Raw genomic sequence first — 25,020 nt, forward strand, 5'->3', positions numbered from 1 at the left:
TAATTTTGCATACTAAAACTCCTCCAAACCTAAAGTAATTATTTAAAAATGTGAATGTACAATCTTATGCCATTTTAGGGAAGAGTTAGCTATTCTCTTTCTGATATCTATGAAGATTTCATTTCAATCACATCAATTCATATTCTCTAGTTCTATTATTATGAAATTTATCAGTACGTTACTAGACTGCCACCTCTTTTTCCTTAAAGACCAATCAGTAAAAGTTTTGTTTCTAATAATGAGAAACTTGTTTAGTTTTAATAAATGGAGAAGGATGATATTCTAAATTCTTTCATGATAAATTCCATCAATGTGATAACCACAAATAGCATCTTCATTTAGATTTCTACATATACTGCACATTGCATTGTCCTTCATCTTCCATGGAAAATTAGATATGCCTGAGCCTCACCTAAGGAAGGGCATCTCATATCTTTGATGCAGCAACAATCAGACACAAACTTTCTCACACCCCCTAGGAATAAATGAATTTTCTAAAGTAATATGAAACTAGAAACACATTAATATTTGCTAGTCACAAATCTTAAAGAAGGTCAATGTAAAACAAAAACATATTGAAATTATACCTATGCAAAAACCTATCTCTTCTATCTTTTGAAGTAAAATAGCACATACATTGTCTAAGTGTTGAACTTCACATTATTCCTTGTAAGTCTTTTGATGTAATGTCTGAATAGAGTGACTGATGTGGTGCTTTCTACTGTGAATTTGATGTTCAATTAAATACATTTCTAAATATATNTACACATTAATATTTGCTAGTCACAAATCTTAAAGGTCAATGTAAAACAAAAACATATTGAAATTATACCTATGCAAAAACCTATCTCTTCTATCTTTTGAAGTAAAATAGCACATACATTGTCTAAGTGTTGAACTTCACATTATTCCTTGTAAGTCTTTTGATGTAATGTCTGAATAGAGTGACTGATGTGGTGCTTTCTACTGTGAATTTGATGTTCAATTAAATACATTTCTAAATATATGTTTCAAGTTACTTTATTTTTTCTCTGATGCTTTCTAAAGTTTATATTAAAATGAAGGTCTTTGTTCATTCATAACATTCGTAGGGATTCAACCAAGCATGCATTTTGGAGTATCTCATGAGTAACGACTGAATGGCAATTAAAGGCTAGGCCACTCTCTTTACATTTTACAGTTTTTTCTTGTATCATAACTATGATGTTAAGTGCATTGTGAGTTTCAGCTAGAGGTTTGTCACTTTCTTTACATTTGTAATGTTTCTCCTTAGTATGAACCCTGTGATGCTGAATAAGGCTGAAGCAGTCTAAAAATGTTACATTTTCCCTATTTATAGAGCACCCCTCTAGTATGAATTGTCTGGTGTCGATTGAGACTTGAACATGGATTAAAGGGCTTGCCAATTTTTTTATATTGTAAAATCATCTCTAGGACACATTATCTGACCAGGCATCAGGGTTTACACAGCTTAGACATCTTGCCACAGTCTTTACATGTGTATCATGACTCTCCAATATTAATTCTCTGATGTGGAATAAGAGTTGAACTGTCCTTACAAATTCTCAGTCTTAAAATTTGTAAGGTTTGCTCCAGTATGAATTCTGATAATGACTATAGGTAGAATAGTGATTAAAGGCCTTTCCACATTTTTAAACTGGTAAGTATTTTCCCCAGTATGAACTCTGTGATGGTCGAGTAAGGCTTGAGTCCTGGGTAAAGCCCTTGCCACATTCTTTACATTATAAGGTTTCTATACAGTATGAATTCTTTGATGTCGAATAAGGTTTGAGTGCTGATTAAAAGCCTTACCACATTCTTTACAGTCATAAGGTTTCTCTCCAGTATGAATTCTGTGATGTTGAGTAAGGTTTGATTGGTGTTTAAAGGCCTTGCCACATTTTTTACAGTCATAAGGTTTCTCTCCAGTGTGGATTCTGTGATGTATAGTCAGTTGTGAATATCCATTAAATACTTTGCCACATTCTTTACATTTGTAAGGTTTCTCTCCAGTATGGATTCTGTGATGTTGAGTAAGGTTTGAGTGCAAGTTAAAGGCCTTGCCACATTTTTTACATTGGTAAGGTTTCTCTCCAGTATGAATTCTGTGATGTTGAATAACTTTTGAGTACTGGTTAAAGGCCTTACCACATTCTTTACATCTGTATGGTTTCTCTCCAGTATGAATTCTGTGATGCTGAGTAAGGCTTGAGCGATGGGTAAAGGCCTTGCCACATTCTTTACATTTGTAATGTTTCTCTCCAGTATGGATTCGCCTATGTCCATTTAGTGACGAGCCATCCTTAAAGGCTTTACCACATTCTTCACATTTGTAAGGTTTCTCTCCAGTATGGATTTGTTGACGTTGAGTTGGTTTTGAGTGTGAGTCAAAAGTTTTGCCACATTCCTTACAAACATACCTATTCTCTCTAGTTTCAATTGTCTTATGTATAGTTAGTCTTGATGAGTGACTAAACACGTTCCCAGGTTTATGACATCTGTATGTGTTTTTTCCCACATCAGTCCTCTGATGATCACCAACACTGGAGAACTGGTTATGAGCTTTCCCATATTCATTATATTTATAAGAATTCTCTCCCATATGCTTACTCTTATTATATGTAATTAGTTTTGAGCTTTGATAAAAGTCTTCCCAACATTTATTATATTCAAAATGCTTCTCTGAAAAATGACTCCTCAGACATTTGTTAATATTTGAGGTGTGGCTAAATATTTTCTCAGATTGACTGCATTTAGAAATTGTGTCTTCATTATAAATGCTCTCGTAAGTTTGTGGGGTTGACTGCTCAGTAAAGGGCCTCTGAAATTTATGCAACTTAGCACTTTTTTCTTCATTTTTAAATCTCCGACTTTCAGAAATATTAGACTGAAAGGTCAATGCAATCCTATTTTCAAAATAGTTCAGATAATTATTTTCAGCATGGACTAGGTAATTTTCCACAGTTTCCAAATTTTCATTCCATAAATCTGTATGTTTGAATACTTGATTTGAGCTATTGCTTACAGAAACACACTGCGCTGCTGAAGTACTGGACTTAAAAAGGAAGTTTTTCCAAAATGCTTTATATTCTTCACCATTTGGGGCAGTGAGATTCTTATTATGGGCACTTGTCTCAGTTTGGATATGTCCTCCATGATATCCTTGATGCCTTTCACTTTCACCATCATTGTCCCCATCTGTCGTTAAGTGTAAATTCTCAAGTGTACTGTGTTTATATGCCTCCATTGACTTGTTTTGAAAAGATGCTTCTATGCATGACTTTAGCTGGAAGCTCAAGGTGCCATGTGAAGATACAGCTGAAAGATATCAAATAACAGAAAAGTAAAATCATTCCACTTCCTACTTTCAGATGAATGGGCTGATGACTTCTATTATACAACCTTAATATCAGTCACAGAAGGTCAGCAAGATGGCTGAGAAGTAAGCATATAGACTTCATTCCTCCGTGGGCACATAAATTAGTACACAACGTACTGAGCACATGGCCTGATAGATAATTCAGTGTCATGGTGTAGCACAAATCACTTTCCTATGCCTCATGTAAGCCCAAAATTACTAGAAGGAAGGAAATTTAAACATAAAACACAAATGAACAAACTAGGATATAGCAAACATAGGAAATATCAATAGTAGAAATATTTATTTTTCACAATAAGTCAACAAAATTGATAGACTTTTAACTAAATCAAGAAGGAATCAAAGAGAAAATCAACTAAGGTCAGAAGTGAAGAAGCGATGGCAGACACAGTATAATAATACCATGCAAATAAGAATAATTTTATTTAAAAAAAATTTTTTTTTTNATAAGAATAATTTTAAAAGGTGACAATGGATAATTATAAGCCAAGATAGATACTAAAAAATAAGTATAAATTTCAAAAAAGATATAACCTACCTGGACTTCATCATGAAGAAATATTTTTAAAAATCTCAACTGATCTACAACTATTAAGTAAATTGAAAAACTTATTAAAACAAAACAAAAAACTCCCAATAAATAAAAGTCCTGTGCCAAATGAATTCTCAGAGAATTCATACAAACAGTTAATGAGAAAGTACTTCATTCTCCTCAAACATTTCCAAGGAGTAAAAACAAGGGAGATTATGGAAAAACTCTCTGTGACACTAGCATTAAGAGGTTATCAACACTAAAGGAAGATGCTACAAATAAAGAAGAATACAAATTACTACCTGTAGAGAATACTCATGCAAAGTACATACATACATACACACACACACACACACACACACTCACACACAAATAAAGCAAACTGGATCAAAAGTTCATTTTACCATTTTATAGCAGTCAACTGTGAATTCTTCCTAGAATTCAAGGGTGTTTCAGCACATGAAAACTATCAGTTTAAGACTTCACATTAACAGAATAAAGATCAAAAATGGTGATCATATTAGTTACAGAACAGGAAGTGAGCATATTGAACACCACTTCATGATTAAAAACAGTCAATAAAATGAGCTGCCTGGGTGGCTCAGTCGGTTAAGTGTCCGACTTTGGCTCAGGTCATGATCTCACGATTCGTGGGTTTGAGCCCTGCATCTGGCTCTGTGCTGATAGCTTGGAGCCTGGAGCCTGCTTCAGATTCTGTGTCTCCCTCTCTCTCTGCCCCTCCCCCATTCATGCTCTGTTTCTCTCTGTCTCTTTACTAAACATTAAAAAATATTTTAAGAAAACTCAATAAAGCAGGAATGCAAGGAAACAACTGCAACCTAATAAAAGCCATGTATGTATGAAAAGCTGAAATCTCACATATTCAATAATAAAAGACTGGAAGCTTCTCCTGTATGATCAGACAAGGCAATGAATGAAGTGACTTCACCACTTCCATTCAAAATAGTTGTGGATGTTTTAGTCAGAATACTTAGGAAAGAAAAAAAAGTAAATGAATCTAAATTAGATGACAAAAAACAAAATTATTTCTGTTCATAGATGACATAATCTATGGAAATCCTAGAGAATCCTTATTTTTATATTTTAGTTGTGTTATTCTTTTGGTCATCAGTTGCATTATTTGTTTCTAATAATTTTATCTACTAGACACACCAATTTCAATTTTTTATGCTATAAAGGCTTAAATTGTTTGTTTCAATTTTATTTTCCTTTTTTCCTAAATGTTTATTTATATTTGAAAGACACAATCCAAAGCAAGCTACATGCTCTCAGCATGGAACCTGACATGTGGCTTGAACTCACGAACTCTGAGATGGTGACCTGAACCAAAATCAACAGTAGTGTGCTTAATCAACTGAGCCACCCAGGTGCCCCTCAAATTTATTTTCTTAACCTTACACCATAAGGAACTAGAAAAAAAGAACAAATATAGGTGAACTGTAGTAGAGGAAGAAAACAACAAGGAAAAGTCAGAAATAAATAAAATAGAGACCAGAATAAATAACATAACATTGAAAGTAATGCCCAGTATTTCCAAAAAATAAACATCATCATCAATTTTCTCACTAGATTAACTAAGGAAAAAAGGAGACAAGACCCAAAAACCAAATGAGAAATGGAAGAGACAATAACACAACAAATAATCCAATTAGTATATAGTATGATAACAGATTACTATAATTTTGTATTAACAAATCAGATAATTTATGGGGAAAACACAGATAATTCCTAAAAATGCACACAAGTTAGCAAGATTGAAATATGAATCTTGAAACCAAGAAATATGAAATCTTCTGAGATGAATAACAAAATTGAATTTGAAATTTAAAAAAACCCTCCCAGCACAGAAAAGCCCAAGACCACATACCTTCACTGGTCAATTCTAACAAACATTAAAAAAAAAAAAAAGATTAATGACAATCTTCTTATAGATCTTACAAATGATGGAATAGAGGGAATCTGTTCAAAGTCATTCTATGAGGCCAGGATTACACTGGTACCAAAGCAGGATAAATGCAATACTAGAACAAAAATGTTTAGTTTGTCCATCATAAGTATTGCTACTCTGACTTTCTTCTGACATCCATTTGCATGATAAATGTTTCTCCACCCCTTCACTTTTAATCTGAAGATGTCTTCAGTACTTGATTGAGTCTCTTATAGGCAGCATATAGATGGGTCTGGGTCATTTTTGTTTTTGTTTTTTAACAAAACACCCTAAGTGTTCTTATGGGAATGTATAAGTACCTTTTCTTGAAAGTAATTATTGATAGATATGCATTTACTGTTGTTTTATTACTTGTTTTGTCATTTTTTCTGGACATTTTCTCTGATCCATTCTTGTCTTTGTCACATTTGGCGTTTTCTGTGACCACAAAGATCCCTCTTTAACATTTCTTGCAGGGCTGTTTGAGTAGTCCCAAATTCCTTTACTGTTTGCTTATCTGCGAAACTCTATCTTTCCTTCTATTCTGAATGATAGCCTTGGTGGATACAGTATTCTTGGCTACAGATGTTTCCCATTCAGCACATTAAAGCTATCATGTCACTCACTTCTCACTTTCCAAGTTTCTGTTGAGAAATCTCCAGCTAGCCTTATGGGTTTTCCCCTGCAAGTGAATAACTGCTGATTTTAAGATTTTTTTATTTATCACCATATTTGAAATTTTATTTATTTATTTATTTATTTTTTACCATATTTGAAATTTTAAACCCAATGTCTTGGTGTGGGCCTGCTTTTGGTTATTTTGATGCAAGTACACTGTGCCTCCTGAGGATGTCTGTTTCCCTACCAGACTAGGGAAGTTTCCTGCTATTTCTTGAAGAAATTTTTCTACTGTTTTTCTGTCTCTCCTTTTCTGGAGCTCCTATAATAAGAATGTCATTACTTCTGATGGAGGCACTGAATGCCCTAAATCTCTTCTGATATTGGATAATTCTTCTGTCTCATTTGTTCAACTTAATTACTTTAGATTATTTTGTCTTCTAGGCCACCAATTCATTCCTCTGTTTACTCCAGCCTGCTATTCATTGTAACAAACCAATTTCCAATCTCATTTATTTGCATTCTTCATCATTGTTTGATTCTTCTTTAATTCTTTTTTTCCTCTGTGTTAAGGTTCTCACAGGGTGCCTGAGTGGCTCAGTTGATTAAGTGACCAACTTCAGCTCGGGTCATAATCTTGCAGTCTGTGGGGTCAAGCCCCACATCAGGCTCTGTGCTGACAGCTCACAGCCTGGGCCTGCTTTGGATTCTTTCTCTCTCTCTGCCCCTCCCCTGCTCACGCTCTGTCTCTCTCTCTCTCAAAAATAAAGCAAGGTTCTCACTATTCTTTTCTCAACTCAGTGAATGTCCTTATGATTAATGTCTCATAATCTCCATTTGGTATGCTACTGATAAATATGTTGCTTAAATCTCTGGTTGAAGCCACACCTTGTTCTTTCATTTGGGAAACATTCTTCCATCTTGGCATTTTGTCTAAGTCTCTGCCTTCCTGTGTAATTTAGAAAAGCCAGTTATATCTTCTGCTAAATCCTCCAGGCCAGTGATCTCTAGATGCTATCCTTGTCTGCTGTGGACAGTGCTTGGTCCCCGGCCTGAATGTAGTGAGTGTTCAGTAGGTGTGCTCTGGTGTCTTTGTGAAATCAGACCTGATACCAGCTCCACCAGAACTGAGGCCCTGCAGAACTGTCTGCTCAGGAAATGTGTGGGCAGCAGCTTGTGCAGGTCTCCTGGTGATGAGCTGAGCTTGCTCAGCCTGAGGCAAGCTTGAATCAGAATGGCACTTCCACCACAGCACTGGGTGGAAACCAGTGTCACCAACTTAGACAACCAGTGTCCCCATTGAGCAGCCTCACTCAGGTGGCTCTGTGTGTATGCTGAGGAACAGGGACGCAAATAGTGCCACCCATCTCTCTCGTTCTCAGAAAGGCATCTCAGTGAATGTTGCCTTTGAGGGAAGTGCTCCTAGAATAGTGAATAATCTCACCCCTGTGTGCCCCTAGCATTCTTCAGATGATTGTTTCCAACCTGTCTGCTCCCGAGTTGTGTGCCTGCCTTCTCTCCAGGAGCAGTGTGGTGGTCTCCTGTTACTTGTCTCCACTTGACTGTTAAAACTCTAGGCTTTAAGCCATGATGGTTTTAAGAATTTATGAAGTACAGCCCCTGGCTTTTGAGAAGCATTCTCCTGCATTCCCCTGTGTGCTCCCCTTTCTCTCACCCTTCATCACAACCACAGCTCCCTGCCCTCCACAGCACTACAATCCATTTCCCTTAATGACCTGTACATTCATGACTTCTTTGCAGCTGTGTGAGGGACTTGTTTCTGTCATGGTTGACATGGAAAATAGAGGGAATGAGAGCACCCTCTGGACGCAATGTGGTGGCCACTCAGATAAAAGGTTACCATTTGTTCAAACAATAGTGACTACAGAGCTGGAGACAAAGAGAGGAAGAATTGCAACTACAATTTCTTAAACTGGGAAATAATAAAAACTCAAACATTGCAAATCCCCAGATCATGTGTGAAAGGCACCAGAAATACCATTCTTCGCATTCCCTTCTACATATGGCTGTGCCCAGAGGGTTTTTTTAATTCCCAAATCTTACAAAAGAAAAGGTCACAAAATACACAAAGAAATGGAAAAAGGCATTCAGATCAGAAGAACAAAATAAACCTACAAAGTTGGCCCTAAATTAATTAATAAAGAACTAGAATTGCCTAACAAAGATTTCAAAAAAAACGATCATAAATGGGGCACCTGGCTGGCTCAGTTGGTGGAGTGTGTGACTCTTGATCTTGGGGTTGTGAGTTCTTGCCTCACATGGGTGTAGAAATCATTTAAATATAAAATCTTAAAAAGAAAAAAAAGAAAAAAGTATCATAAGGTGCTCATGGAGGAACAAAGGAAAACAACTAGATAACTAAATGATATCAGAAAACTATGCATAATATTTTCAGACCACAATGCTATAAAATTCGAAATCAACCACAAGAAAAAATATGGAAAGACCATGGATATTTGGAGATTAAAGATTATCCTAGTAAGGAATTAATGTGTTAACCAAGAAATTAGAGAGGAAATTAAAAAGTACATGGAAGCCAATGAAAATGAAAACACTCCATCCCCAAACCTCTGGGATGCAGTAAAGGCAGTCATAAGAGGGAAGGATATAGCACTCTGGGCCTTCCTAAATAAGGAAGAAAGGTTTCAAATACAGAACATAACCTTACATTCAAAGGAATGGGAAAAAGAACAGCATATAAAGCCCAAAACCGGAATAAAGATTAGAGCAGAAATCAATGATATTGGGGGGCAGGGAGCAAAAACAACAACAAAACACAGTAGAACAGATCAAGGAAACCAGGAGCTGGTTCTTTGAAAGTATTAACAAAATTGATAAACCCCTTGCCAGACTGATCACAAAGAAAAAACAAAGGACCCAAATGAATGAAATCACAAATCAAACAGGAGAGATCACAACCAACACTGCAGAAACACGAACAATAATAAGAGAATATTATGAGCCAACAAATATATGCCAACAAATTGGGTAATCTGGAAGAAATAGACAAATTCCTAGTAACATATAAACTACCAAAACTGAAGCAGGAAGAAATAAAATATTTGAACAGACCAGTAAAGACAATGAATCAGTAATCAAAAATCTCCCAACAAACAAGAGTCTAGGGTCAGATGGCTCCCTAGGGAGAATTCTACCAAAAATTTAAAGAAGAGTTAACACCTATTCTTTTGAAGCTGTTCCAAAAAGTGGTAATGGAAGGAAAACTTCCAAATTCATTCTATAAGGCCAGCATTACCTTGATTTCCAAATCAGACAAAGACCCCACTAAAGTGGAGAACTACAGACCAATTTCCCTGATGAACATGGATACAAAAATTCTCAACAAGATACTAACCAACCAGATCCAACAATACATTACAAAAATTATTCACCACAATCAAGTGGGGTTTATTCCTGGGATGCAAGGCTGGTTCAATATCCCTAATCAATCACAGTGGTACATCACATTAATAAAAGAAAGGATAAGAATCCCATGACCCTCTCAATAGATGCAGAAAAAACATTTGACAAAGTACAGCATCCTTTCTTCATAAAAAACCTGAAGAAAGTAGGAACAGAAGGAACATACCTCAACATCATAAAAGCCATATACGAAAAACCCACAGCTAAGATCATCCTCAATGGGGAAAAACTGAGAGCTTTCCCCCTAAGGTCAGGAACATGACAAGGATGTCCACTCACACCACATATGTTGGAAGTTCTAGCCTCATCAACCAGACAACAAAATGAAGTAAAAGGCTTCCAAATCAGCAAGGAGGAAGTCAAACTCTCACTCTTCACAGACAACATGATACTCTATGTGGAAAACCCAAAAGACTCCACAAAAAAAAAACCCTGCTAGAACTGATCAGCAATGTCCCAAGATATAAAATCAATACAGAAATCAGTTGCATTTCTATAGACCAATAATGAAGCAGCAGAAAAATAAATCAAAGAATCAATTCCATTTATAATTGCACCAAAAAACAAAATATCTAAGGATAAACCTAACCAAAGACGTGAAAAATCTATACACAGAAAACTATAGAAAGCTAATGAAAGGAACTGAAGAAGACACTGAAGAAAGAAATGGAAAAACATTCCATGCTCATGGATTGGAAGAACAAATATTGTTAAAATATTGATACTACCCAAAGCAATCTATATCTTCAATGTAATCCCTATCAAAATAACACCAGCATTGTTCACAGAGCTAAAACAACTCTAAAATTTGTAAGCAACCACAAAAGACCCAGAATACCCAAAGTAATGTTGGAAAATAAAGCCAAAGCTGGAGGCATCACAATTCTAGACTTCAAGTTGTATTACAAAGCTGTAATCATGGAGACAGTACAGTACTGGCACAAAAACAGACACACAGATCACTTGAACAGAATAGAGAACTCAGAAATGGACCCACAAATGTATGGCCAACGAATGTATGACAAAGCAGGAAAAAATATCCAATGGAATAAAGACAGTCTCTTCAGCAAATTGTGTTGGGAAAACTAGACAGCAACATGCAAAATTAACCTGGACCACTCTCTTACACTATACACAAAAGTAAACTCAAAAGAGATGAAAGACCTAAATGTCAGACAGGAAGCCACCAAAATCCTAGAGGAGAAAACAGGCAACAACCTCTTTGACCTCAGCTACACAAACTTCTTACTTGTCATGTCTCCAGAGGCAAGAGAAACAAAAGTAAAAATGGACCTCATCCAGATAAAAAGCTTCTGCATGGGGAAGAAACAAACAGCAAAACTAAAACACACTAGATGGAATGGGAGAAGATATTTGCAAATGACATATCAGACAAAGGGTTAGTATCCAAAATCTATAAAGAATTTATCAAACTCAACACCCAAAACCCCCCAAATAATCCAGTGAAGAAATGGGCAAAACACATGAATAGACACTTTTCCAAAGAAGACATGCAGTGGCTAACAGACACATGAAAAAAATGCTCAAGATCGCTCATCATCAGGAAAACACAAATCAAAATCACAGTGGATACCACCTCACACCAGTCAGAATAGCTAAAATTAACAACTTGGGCAACAACAGATGCTGGTGAGGATGCAGAGAAGGAGGGACCCTTTTGCACTGCTGGTTGGGAATGCAAACTGGTACACCCCCTTTGGAAAACTGTATGGAGGTTCCTCAAAAAATTAAAAATAGAACTACTTTACAACTCAGCAACTGCACTTATACAGAGGATACAGGAATGCTGATTCAAAAGGGCACATGCACCCCAATGTTTATAGGAGCACTATTGACAATAGCTAAAGTATGGAAGGAGCCCAAATGTCCATCGACTGATTAATGGATAAAGATGTAGTGTGTGTGTGTATATATGTGTGTGTACACACACACATACATACACACATACAATAGAATATTACTTGGTGATCAAAAAGAATGAAATCTTGGCATTTAGAACAACATGGATGGAAATAGAGTAAATTACGCTACGTGAAGTAAGTCAGAANTGACTGATTAATGGATAAAGATGTAGTGTGTGTGTGTGTATATATGTGTGTGTACACACACACATACATACACACATACAATAGAATATTACTTGGTGATCAAAAAGAATGAAATCTTGCCATTTAGAACAACATGGATGGAAATAGAGTAAATTACGCTACGTGAAGTAAGTCAGAAAAAAAAGATATGATTTCACTCATTTGTAGACTTTAAGAAACAAAACAGATGATCATAGGGAAAGGGAAGCAAATAGAAGATAAAAACAGAAAGAGAGAAAACCATAAGAGACTCTTAAATACAGAGAACAAACTGAGGGTTGCTGGTGGGGTGTTGGATGGGGGATGGACTTGATCAAGCAGAGAAAGATCAGACAACTTAAAGATACCTTGTTTTAAATTATCTACTGGGAGTAAACAAGAAAAATATGGGAAAGGATGGAGCCTAAGTGACTCAAGGGACACAAAAAAGAGGTCCAAATGTAAATTAAGGAGCCCATAAGGAGAGGAGAGTGAAAGGGGACAGAGAGTTTACGTGAAAAACTAAAGGTTTGTACTTCTTACATATGTGGAAAGAAGAGATAATTTCAACAAGCTCAGTAAATTCACAGCAGGATAAATGTCAAGGTATGAACACAGTGAAACATTATTTAAAAAAAAAAACATGAACATGGTGACACATTATAAAATTAACCTATTGAAAATTACAAGGGAAAGGCGAACTTTAAAACACCATGACAAAAGCAACTCAGAGCTCCTATCAGATTAGTAGTGGGATTTTCAATAGACTTATAGGAGGAAGTGCATGGGACAATGTATTCAAGTACTGAAAGATTAAAAACAAAACAAAACAAAACAACTCAGCTTGAGTGGCTGAGTGATTGAGCATCTGACTTGGTTTCAGCTCAGGTCATGATAGCACAGTTCATGTGTTTGAGCCCTGTGTCAGGCCGTGTGCTGACAGTGCGGAGCCTACTTGGGATTCTCTCTCTGCCCCTCTCTCTGTCTCTCTCGAATAAACTTAAAAAATATATCAACCAACTCTAAGTTTACCAGTAGACCTGTCCTAATTAATGTTTAGGGAAGTCCTTTTGGTTGAAATAAAAGGATTGTAAAGAGTAAGTGAAACCACATGACAATACAGAGGTTTCTGTTAAATATAAATGTTTACAGAATCCTAGAGATCTTTAGTATTGTACTTAGGTAGCACATATAACTTTCATTTCTGCTAGCATTTTTTTCTTTTTAATAAGGGCATAAAATTCTCAAATCTAAGTAATAAAGTATACAACATAAAGAACAGAATTTGTGATATGGTAACAAAGTGGGTACAGGGGTGGAGATGATTAAGTAGAAGAGTTTTGCATGTAATGAACAATGTCAGTTTACAATGGTACATTACATCTTTACAATGTTTTAAGGAGTCTCTAGGGTAACCACAATTTAAAATACAGAGGACACAAAAGTTAATGAGACTATTATCAAATCATGTCATGGGTATAACACCACAATTAAGGATAAATGTAATATTAAATTTTTTTAAATGTTTTATTTATTTCTGAGAGCGAGCGAGCGAGCATGAGCAGGGGAGGGTCANAAGTCAGACACTTTGATGCCACCAGATGACTGAGCCACCCAGATGCCCCTACACCTTACTTCTTATAAAGCACATGCCCATGTCATAACGTTTGAGTTAAAAAATCAGAGCTGAATCTCATATATAACTAATCAGAAAGTAAAAACACATATAAAAAGGTAACAGGATTTTCATTTCATATAAGTCAAAATTATAAAATGATACAATTATTAATGAATAAAGTTATAATTGAAACTTTATTATAGGCTGCAAATTCTACATTCTAAATGTTCTAGGTCTAGGTGACATTAATTTACCCAGGAATTCTAGGATACAAATAGGTACATTAAATTACTTCATCACTGAGGAATAAACACATAGAATGGAAATCCCAGCTTCAGTTAATACAATGAAACCATGAGAGACTCTTGAATGCCGAGAACAAACTGAGGGCTGATGGGGGTGGGGAGGGGGGAAGGGGGGTGATGGGCATGGAGGAGGGCACTGGTGGGGATGAGCACTGGGTGTTATATGGAAACCAACTTGACAATAAACTAAAAAAATGAACTTTTGAAGTGAAGTAAAGGATTAGATTTTCTCATTTTAGGGAGGTGCTTTGTTAACTGACAAAATTACGGACTCTCAATTTTGTAGGAATGAGACTAAAGCCTCCATAATATTGGAAAGCATAAACCAGAAAACATGTGATCATGGTATCCAGTGGATTTCTGCGCTGAAACCCAATATAGCCACCACTATCCTGACACACTTGTGACAGGAAGCTAAACAGAATTTAGAAAAAACTTAGCATAGAGTTCCTCAGAAATACAGAGATTTCCTCTGGAGCCCTCAAAGCAATGCAGAATATCCCAGATTATGGAGGCCCTCACACTCCAAGGGGAATCTCCCGACCCTCACAGTAGATATGATGGACCATCACTGGACCTAAAGGAGAATCCTTAGGTAGTGTAAGAGCATGATAATGTTGGATAGCATATATCCCTCTGTGAGAGGGAGAGAAATAAAACTAGGCTTCTCAACTAATTTCCATTCAAAGAGAGCTAGTCAAACCACGTTTTAAGGTCTACCTTCCTCCTTTACATTTGGACCTCACCCATGTCATTTGCTTCATTCAGGTCCACCTACCTGGCTGTGTGGCTACTGTCCCCTTTCCATTCACATCCCAAGTCTCCTTCTTTTGCTCCAAAAAGTTGACCAGGTCTGGTTTTGACACAAGACCTGTATATTGGAAAAGAGGAAAAGGAGTATTACTGGAGATTCTACCTTTTAATCCACCACTGTGCTCAACAGACAACAGAGAACATTGTAGAATTCTAGAAAATGATTTCCCAAATGCTGTTGACCAACAGCCCCTTTAAGAACACACAGAAGGGATTTCCAGTCTTCACATCTTGACTGCCATCTCCATGTCCTAGACACAATAATGAGGAGTGAAAACTGGAGTTTAAGATGTGGGCAGTACCTTGTTATGTCATTCAGTGTTTAGAATGGCCACTAATCAACAGAAATGATGATGGTAACTTAAGGAAGGGGAAGCTGAAGCTGAAAAAGAAACATCATGAATGTATTTCTCTATCTTCAAAACCCTACTTCTTTCCCTTACTGCAGAGATCGGAATTCCAGTCATGCAAAGAGGAAGCTTCCAAAGAGACAGTCTTCAACGGAAGGAACAAAATCCCAAGTGTGGTTTGGGAAGATAAAAGGAGTTATCCTCACCCAAGAGGAGAAGGTGTCCATAGTTCTCCAACATCACATCCCTGTACAGATCCCGCTGACTGTGGTTCAGGAAACCCCACTCCTCCTGAGAGAATTCTATGGCCACATCCCTGAAGGTCAGCAGCTCCTGCAATAAATACCACAGTTACCAAGTGGCCAAACACAGAGTTCATAATGGTACCTAAGATGAAAGAGGGAGTTAATGTCACCAGTTGGACCCCAAGACCTGACCTTTACTGCTTACCTGCTTGTGCCCACTGACCTTACTCTCTCATTTTACTTAACCTCTTATTTCCACCTTATCTTTTATTTCAGGCAAAACACCCCATGGACTGGGTCTCCTGTGATGGAAACAGAAAGTTTCCAATAAAAGGTAATGACTGCCCTGAGGAAGAGCTTGGATTGGCCTAGTTTGAGCTTATCCCCTGACTCACACCTATGCAGATAGATCAAAGAGTAACCCAGCCTCCTCATGACTCATTACCATTATTCATTATAATACTAAAAACCTCCACCCAAGGAGTAACACAAACCTCATTTATATAAGATACAAAGTATGTAAAGAACTGTTATCTTAAGGAACATGTGCGGCTTTATGCCCATTTCTATATAATATGACAAGACCTCTCTTTCTAAATATCCACCCTAACCCTAAATAAAAGGAAACCATTCCCCTTCCCTCTGTGTGTCTCTGCTTTGGAAGTTATTCTCTGTGATCTCCTTACTGGTGAAAAAAATCAAGTTTCCTTTCTGTGATGACCCCACCTGGTGTAGTTCCTATCTATGACTGTTATATTTCAAGATTTTAAGATACTTAAACATGTCAATCATATGATTCTTGTTTTCATTTTCTGAAAATATAAAGAAGTAAATAGAATGGGATTTTTGTGACCTGATGTGGAGTGGATCAAAAACATAAGAGGTTGGCGGGTACCTGGGTGGCTCAGTTGGTTGAGCGTCCGACTTCAGCTCAGGTCATGATCTCATGGTTCATGAGTTCAAGCCCCATGTTGGATTCTGTGCTGACAGCTCAGAGCTGGGAGCCTGCTTCAGATTCTGTCTTCCTCTCTATCTGCCTCTTCCCCCTCAACGCTCTGTTTTCTCTCTCTCTCAAAAATAAATAAACATTAAAAAAAATACAAAGACAATGGAGGTCTGATTTAGAATCTCTACTCCCACCAGTCAATATCCTTACAACAGAAAGGTGAGCCCTTTATTGTCCAGTGGAAACTGATATGATGTGGGACTGGAGCTCAGGGTCATGAAAGTATCCTTGAGATAGTTTTGGTGTAAAAAGCTATTTTTAATCAAGCATGGGCAATGACCCATGGGCAGAACGACCTACATTGTCATTTGGAGAAACTATTGATTTTATACTTTTAAGTTGGAGGGTAGAGACAAGAAAGTTTCTAAAGGGATTTTTCATATGTTAAAGAAGACTAATAGAATCCCAAAAGTCTGGCTCTGGTCAAGCTAAAGTCCCTTTTTGCATCTAACAAAGCATCAAATTAAGGCTGTTGGGCATTCCTTGAGCCAGGTCATACTCTTCCTATTCAATGTATTTACAAATGCACTGCATATTCAAGGAAATTTAATTTTATCTACATTTCCTTTGTCTTTGTTTTCCTCATCAAAAACTGCAGCCAAGAGAAACTCAGAATAAAGTTTCCAGTTTATTCTGGAATAATAACCATCCAGTTGTGATGGTTTCTGAACCTCATTCCATAAATCCACATAAGATTCCTATGAATGATGAGAGCGCAAATATGAACTTTGTAAGGGAAAAATCCACCAAAGACACCAAGCCAAATAATAGAAGGTAATATCAGCTTTAATGAAAAAATGAGGCACACCAAAGGACCTATAATTACTAGTATGTTCTTAAGGCCACAAAAGAGTAAATCAGAATTAAAATACAATTATTAGAATACAGTACATTTATATAAAGTTCAATCACATATAATTTCCATGTTCTGTAATATCCAGTATATTTTAAACAGTATTTTTTTCACATTCTAAAGAGGAAGCCTCCTTTTATTTTTTTCCAAGATCTTTTCGAGTTATTCCAGTCTCATATCCATCTTGTGCATTTGTGCATTTTCTTAATCCTGGTCTACAGAGAACTGATAAAGCATCCAGATGGAACCTACTGAACTTGACTGAAATCCCAGGAACAGAGCCAATATGCAATAGGAATCTCGGACTCAACACCTTCCCCCTGTGGATCTGTCAGAAGGGGAATATTTTCACTACAAGCAGGACTTTATGTCAAAGTGACAATTGTTGATGCCCTATGGGAAGCCACACTGGAGAATGAGGAAGAGCCTCTGGGAAATAGGTGGGGAGTATTCTATGGGAAATAAGTTCAAGAATTCTGTACACTTGCACCAATGGGTTAACAAGGCTTAGGGTGGAAAGCTGCCACAGGGTGAAAGTGCACCCAATGACAGTCATTAAGTAAGACAAAGCACAGAGGCAGAAAGCTGCCACTGAGAGAAAGCACCTAAGAATAGCTGGTGAAAAAAGGTGCTTTGTTAGCCTTGCAGTAGCACGTTCCAGCAATTTTAAACTTTGGAGATTAACAGCTACTTGGTTGTATTGCCCACAGAGAAACACTGTCCATCTGCTGTTTTGCACCAATATATCATTGTGCTTTAATCTCAACTTCTAATGCCACTCGCCCCCCCAAACCCTTTGCTTCTTACACCTACAAATTAATGGTCACTATCTTATTATTTTCTTCTGCACGTTCACCACGTATGTAAACCCTTGAAAGCTCAATAAATGTGGTACAAAACCCCTGTTCAGGGCGCTTGTCATCTCCCAGACATTAGCCTCTCTCATATTCAATTCTGTGTCTGCTCTCTTGCTGGACAAGAGAGAATTCCAGACAAAAAGTCTGTGACAGTGTTCTAAAGACCTAACCTTGAATACTATTTCTGAAAACGTTTTAAATATAGGTGAAAAATGAGGCAGAAACATCAGAGGTAGAGGCATCAACATTTCCAATTTCCAAATGCATGGAATTTCAAGAGAAAAAGACATCATGGACTCTGACCTCGGATACCAGGCTTACCTGAGAACTGGCCATTACTTCTTTCACCTTGTCCCCTAGATTTGTTTCTCAGAAGATATCTGTGGAGAAATCACAGCTGCATCAGGAGAAAATGGCTTTATACCCACTGGAAGAGCTTCTTCATAAGTAAATTGCTCACCTGCAGGTAAGACATTGTAATGCAAAAAAAGGTTGAACTTCCTAGTCCTTTGCATCCTGACATTCGGAAACTATGAGCTCCTACTTGCAAACCAATCAATATCTGAGTTTTCCTTTTCGGCTTTCAGGAGCTTCTCCTCCTACACATGCCTACAAATTCTGCCACAGCATAGGAACAATGTGCTGCGTGGGCCTGACCCACACAGACTCCTGTAGGGAAGACCCTGTTACCTCTCTTTGAGCCAAAACCTGCACTCAACTCTTTTAAAGTAATGGGAAGCCTTCTTGCTTAATCCTGGCCTCACTTAGAATCAACTGGAGCACTTAAAACAACACTGTTGTTTTCACTCAAACCAACTGATGGAATATGAAGGGGAAGGCATCAGATATGATTGTTTTTTGAAACTCCAAGCGCGATCTATTGGGAAACATTAGGGGATGTGACCAAGCAAAAAAAACATTAACCAAGGCTATGGTTGTTATCCAGATTTAAATCCATTCCTTTTTCACTGATTGGAGTTTCTGGAGAATTACACATTCTCCTTCCTTTGGCTTCATGGAGGGAGACACCCTTCCAAATGGAACTTTCCCTGATACATGCAAATGTCTCTTACAAAGGAAACTTGTACTGGGTCTAGAGGTTTTCCTTTGTTGTTTCTTTAAAATAACAACCTACAATAATCCTTAGGCCAAAGATACATTCTGGGGTGAGAACATGGTCCTCTTCAGTAGGGAAATGTTTATTTTCATAAGTAACTGCATACACAGTTTTCTAAAATGAATGTATCTTTTGCGCACCCATCAGCAATATATGAGAATTGTAATTCCTCAACATTTAAATGGAAATTTGGTGTTATCCTTTTTCTTCATTTTAGCCATTCTAGAAAATTTCAAGTGGTTCCTCACTCTAAAATATGAAGTGGTCTTATTCCAGTTGTCCTGGTGACTCAAACTGAAACCACTTAAAAACATAAAGTTGAACAAAAATCAAATGGCTGCATCAAAACATCAGTGAGTGTTGACATTAAACTAAATAACCTTTTTTTCTCCTTTGGGAAAACTTTGGTCTTTCCTTCTTAGTCTCTCTCTTTTTTTTTTTTATTTACAGAACCAGTACTACACTGAAAATATGAGGAACAAGGCTGGCAGCAAAGACAATTCCTGTCTAAACCAGCTAGGTCTTGTGTTTCCCTATAAAACCCTCCAGCCCCTTCCTCTGGGTGGGTTTGAAGTTCTGAAGGCCCTAACCTACTGTAGCCTCCTTTGCCTGTCAAAGCAATATAGCTATTGTTTCTCTTTTTCCCAACCTCTGTCTTCTGGTTATATTGGCTCTGAAGCACTGAGGTCAGTTTTCAATAGCAGAATGAATGTGTAGGAGAGGAAAACTTTTTTCTTCTTCCATTCTCAATTCTTTGATTGTTCTAATAGTTAAACTGACATAAGACAGAATCACAAGAGGAAAAAAAAATCTTAATTATAAGAACCTTAAGGGTCCAAGGCCTCAAAGCCCTCCTGACATATTGGATGATAATTGCTTGTTATTCTATGGGGATAACAGGACCCTGTGGGTGTACGATTATTTGAACAACTGGAAAATGGGATGGATTCCCCAACAACTTCGTAACTCAACTATCACCCTGACCATTATTTTGTGGCTAGAATGACAAAATTGATCTTTAAAAGCCAGAGCGTACCCTACTCCAGGGTTAACTATGGACCTGTGGACATAATGGATGACCTCACTTTCCTTAGGACTGGATTGGATGGCGCACTTGGGGATGCCCTTATCTCTTGAGACAAACCTCCTCCCACTTGCCAGTGATTCCTTATAATTAGGATATTGGTAAGGCTAGACCTCAAACAAAGAGAGTTTCTTGATGGTTTTATTCCTTAGTCCTATTTGTCCCAGGAACTACCTCTATTGATGTCCAATTCCAAATAGAGGTTTTATTCAAGCACACAACAGCCCTCCTGGTAAAGAAACCTCAAAACTTACGATGGGGTAGTCTCTGACAGTAATGACTCCACATTAGGTCCAGAGTGTCTTAGAGACCAAAGGCCCAGTGGGTGATGAGAGACTTATTAACTACCAGATTACGCTCTTAGATACACCTGAAATACTTAACACTTGTCCAACTTTAAACCCAGCTACCCTTATGTCTGGGCCTGACCATCGTACCTCCGTGTTACGACATGACTGCTCAGAGGTTATTGATCTCGTTTATCCTAGTCAACCAGATTTAAAAGACTCCCCTACTGAAGATGCAGATGACAGTTGGTTTAGTGATGGCAGTAGTTTCATGGAAAGGGGGATAAGAAAAGCTGGGGAGGCTATAGTCAGTCTGACTCAGACTGCTGAGGCCAAAGCCCTCCCAGCAAATACATCCGCCCAAGAAGCAGAGTCACTCATGCTTTACAACTGGCAAAGGGTCTCAAAACTAACATGTATACTGACTCTAAATGTGCCTTCCTAATCCTACATACCCACGGAGCAATTTGGAAGAAAAGGGAATTATAGCCCATAATAACTCCCCAATCAAATATGGTCCCTAAATGATTACTCTTCTTGAGCCTGTACACCTACTGAAGGAAGTAGCTGTAATTCACTTCAAAGGACAGCAAAAAGACATGACCTTAGGATCTAAGGGAAACAGTTTGGCAGGCCGTGCAGCCAAGCAGGCCACACAAAATAAACAAATACTAAATCTTACACCAGTCTAACTCCAATAAAGTCCGTAACTCCAGTCTATTCAGGCCAAAAAATTCACATAGCCTAGTAACAAGGATATTTAAAATATGCACAGGACTGGCTTGTTAACAATGAGAGCAAAATATTTATTATCCTCCCTACCCCATATAGCCAATGGAAGGTAATATGGGGCTCACATGAGGCTACTTGAGTAAAAAGGCTACTGAGGTGACAAAAGTCCTGCTAAGAGGAATTATCCCTAGATCTGGACTGCCTTCGTCTCCACAAAGTAATAATAGCCTGTTTTTTATTGCACAAATAATTCAGAAAATAGCTTGTGCCTTAAAGAAATTACTATTTACATTTAGCCTGGTATCCATAGTGCTCTGGAAAGGTGGCTCTCCAAAACCAAATGGCCCTTGATAACCTGACTGCAGTTCAAGGAGGCCCAGAATTAGATGACTGGCTCCTAAAGGACCAGATGGCTATGTGGCTCTAACTTGTGTCCATGGCTTCAACCAGGCTGAATAGGCCACTGTACTTTGGGTTTTGCCTGAATGCATGGATGCATTATTAAAACCATTGCCAACCCAGCCAAACTTCCCAATTTAAAGCAACGATGGACATATTCTATGTCTTATCAGTATGACCACCTAGCATCAATCTTTGTTCCCTCCTTGGTTTGACACATGGAAGCTCTATAGATACAGTCAAAGCCCTAAATGACACTCAAAATAGCATTTCCCTATTAAATACTGAAGGAACACAAATGCATAAAGCAGTTTCACAAAATAAAATGGGATTAGATGTTTAAACTGCTGCACAAGGTGGAACATGTACTATCATAAGTACAGAATGCTGTGTATACATTCTAGGTTACTATAAAAAGGTTTTGGGGTTTCTAACTGATATGAATACTCACACTGCTGCTTTAAAAGATCCCTTTCTTTCTTTTAATGATTGGTTAAACTTCTGGACTGGAAGAGGACTTTTGTTAACTACCAAAGGACTCTTATTTAGGCTTCATTTTCATTTTGTTATTCTAATCAAGTTTTGTTGTTTTTTCCCAGGTCTCTCTACTTGGTGCCCAGACTCTTTCACCATGATAACTTCAAGACGACAGATGATCTTTTGCACTTGGGAAGATCCATACATGTGGTCTCCCTTGGACTCAGCTGCCTCTGCCTTTTGTAACTCCTATAAGCATAAGTTCCCAACTGATCAATGTTGACCCATAGGTAGGGACATCTCTATGCCCCTCATTCAGTAGGAAGAAGTTGCAGAAGATGAGACCTTCCACCCTCAGCAGCCTGAAAGATTTAAGGGTCAAAACTGTTCAGGGGGGATGACATGAGAAACAAAGGCAAAAGAAAAATAAAATAAATTTCCTTACTGCCTATGGCCCATTCACAAGTCCTTGAAACACATAGAGTGACATTTCCTCTAGGAACTTAGCTGCATTGATGATGACTCTTTGCTAAGGGAAAAAGGGAATCTTAGCTCGACCGTCCAGGATCCTGTAAGTCTACTTTAACATATAAAAATTTCTTTGGAAACTTCTTTTATCTCTACCCAACCCAACCAACCACCCCAAGATACACGTTGTAAACCATTTCCAAGCATCTGGCCCACTGATCTACATCTGAAGGGTCTCGTGACTGAGTTTTTACTAAACGATAATAAATGGCCTTTTCCTAACAATAGGTAGTCCCCTCAGGATCCTGAAAACCTTGCCACCAAAATTCCTTAAACTTACACTACCCCAACCCCCTCCCAACTTGAAGGTATATAATTAGTCACCCGTCATAAGCCCAATGCAGCCCTCTCTGCTCATGGTCCCTGTGCTTTAATAAAACCACCTTTTGGTACCAAAGACATCTCAAGAATTCTTTCTTGGCCACGGGCTCCAAATCCCAACATTCCCACATCACTGAGATGAGGATTATTATTTTAGGTACCCGGAGGCCAGAAATACAAGGAAACAAAGTCTACAGCCTTGGAGGGCCTTCCAGGCACTAGCTGCCGAAAATTACAACCTCTTCACCACAGAAGTGGTGATTTTCATGGTTGCTCACATTTACAAATGTCAGAGAGGAAAAAAATCTGACTCAAACTTTGCCTCTATTCAAACCAGTTCACCCAGTGAAGAGATTTTTTTCTTTTTTTAAAATTTTTAGCTGTAAGTACACAGCAAGCTTTCTGAGCTTCTGGACAAGGGCGGGAAGTAAATGTTAAACTATAGGGGTTCCTTTGAGCACCGGACAGAGGAAGCTGCCCTGAAGCAACTGACTGTCATTGCTAGTCAGGGCTCACTGTCAGTCAGGACCTTCCAGCTCTTTCTTTCCCTGCCGATAATGCTCTCACAACCATGGTGAACATTCCTAAAACCCACCAGACTTTCTCCAAGAAGTGTGGCAAGCACCAATCCCGCAAAGTGACACAGCACAAGAAAGGCAAAGATTCGCTTTATGCCCAGGGAAAGTGGTGTTATGACAGGAAGCAGAGAGGCTATGAGAGGCAACCGAAACTGACTTTCTGGAAAAAGGCTAAAACTACAAAGAAGATTATGCTGAGGCTTGAATGTGTTGTGACCAACTGCAGATAAAGAATCCTGGCTATTAAGACATGCAAGCATTTTGAACTGGAAGGAGATAAGATAAAGGGCTGAGTGATCCAGTTCTAAACTTCATAATTTGTTACATTATTAAGATAATAAGATCTTGAGGTTATGTTCAAATAAAGAAAGTGGGGGGGGGGTGCCTGGGTGGCTCAGTAGGTTAAGCATCTGACTCTTGACTTGGATTCAGGTCATGATCTCATGGTTTGTGGTGGGAGTCGCTGTCTCTCTGCCTCCCGGCTTACACGCATGTATGCCCTCTCTCTCAAAATCAATTAAAAATTTTAAAAATGAGAACCTTCCAGGAACTGATTCTCGGTACCAAGAGAAGGTGGAGAGTTCTTCACAGGGTGGTCTGTGCTGCCCGACGGACAGGTAACCTGCTTCTAGCTCAGTGGGACAGAGGGAGTCAGTGCCCTGCCCGGCTGCAGGAACAGGGCTGGGAAGTTAAGCATCTGGTTCCCACTGACTGGGTCTGTGTTGCACACGACCCTGGGCAAGTCCTTTCTCTTCCACGGTTCAGTTTTCTTCCGCGTGAAAGGGGCCGGTTGAGAAGTTGGTCTTTGCCAATTCTGCCGTCCAACAGGTTCTGAGACTGCTGGGAATCCAGGGCGAGGCTCAGGAGCAAGATCTCAGAAGGGGGTTTCAATGCAGGATGTCTCCTCCTCAGCTGGGAGCCATAAATGGGCGCCTCCATAGCGGACCCGTTGCTTCAGCAGCCCCTCCAATCGGCGACTTCCTCCTTCCAGGCGGCCTTCCACAGCCTCCCGTGCAGGCAGCGCTCCACAGCTCCCTCTTTCCCGACCTCCTTTGCAAGCTCCCACAAGGCCCGCGGCTCCTCCTCTTCTTCCCCGGAAGTCACGGAAGTCACGTGCCCTGCATGCGCCCACCTTCCGGCCCAGCGGGCGCCCCTCCCCCCCTCCGGGTCCACCCCCTCGCGTACCTTACTTACCTGGACAGACGCGTGCAGGCCAAGTCAGGAATCCCGACCCCTGACGTCGGCCTCCAGCTCTCGGGAGCGGGTGGCGACGGCAGGGAGGCCGGAGGGGGAAGGGCTCCGGTCAGCAGCCGCCCCGGCCCTTCTCAAGTTTCACTTGTAGTCTGTGGGTCCGCTCCCCGGCCCCGCGCGAGCTCTCCCGGACAGGTAGCGTTAGCGAGCAGGCAAGAGCTGGGGGGGCGGCGCGGTGAGGGCGGGCCGGG

General features: G+C 38.9%; 1 protein-coding gene and 1 pseudogene across 1 annotated transcript; one reads left to right on the forward strand and one right to left on the reverse strand.

Annotated features, from left to right (window-relative positions):
* Positions 1-1,390: 1,390 nt before the first annotated feature.
* On the reverse strand, positions 1,391-25,020 carry LOC144233708 (uncharacterized). The gene is made up of 5 exons (XM_077766715.1): positions 24,773-25,020; positions 18,377-18,435; positions 15,301-15,427; positions 14,710-14,802; positions 1,391-3,318 (listed from the first exon to the last, which is right to left on the reverse strand). Exons 2-5 carry the CDS (start codon positions 18,389-18,391, stop codon positions 1,754-1,756), a joined length of 1,800 nt encoding a protein of 599 aa, XP_077622841.1. The 5' UTR covers positions 18,392-18,435; positions 24,773-25,020; the 3' UTR covers positions 1,391-1,753.
* LOC144233709 (large ribosomal subunit protein eL42-like) lies at positions 23,572-23,886 on the forward strand (annotated as a pseudogene).

The sequence above is a fragment of the Crocuta crocuta genome, unplaced genomic scaffold, assembly GCF_008692635.1.
Source record: "Crocuta crocuta isolate KB4526 unplaced genomic scaffold, BGI_CrCroc_1.0 scaffold434, whole genome shotgun sequence".
NCBI classification, from domain to species: Eukaryota; Metazoa; Chordata; class Mammalia; order Carnivora; family Hyaenidae; genus Crocuta; species Crocuta crocuta.

Excerpts from the sequence above, each read along its gene's own strand:
- LOC144233708 (XM_077766715.1), bottom strand. Across the intron at positions 14,803-15,300 it reads TGGACACCTTCTCCTCTTGG|GTCTTGTGTCAAAACCAGAC; the intron begins GTGAGGATAACT and ends TCCAATATACAG. Across the intron at positions 3,319-14,709 it reads GACAGTAGCCACACAGCCAG|CTGTATCTTCACATGGCACC; the intron begins GTAGGTGGACCT and ends GATATCTTTCAG.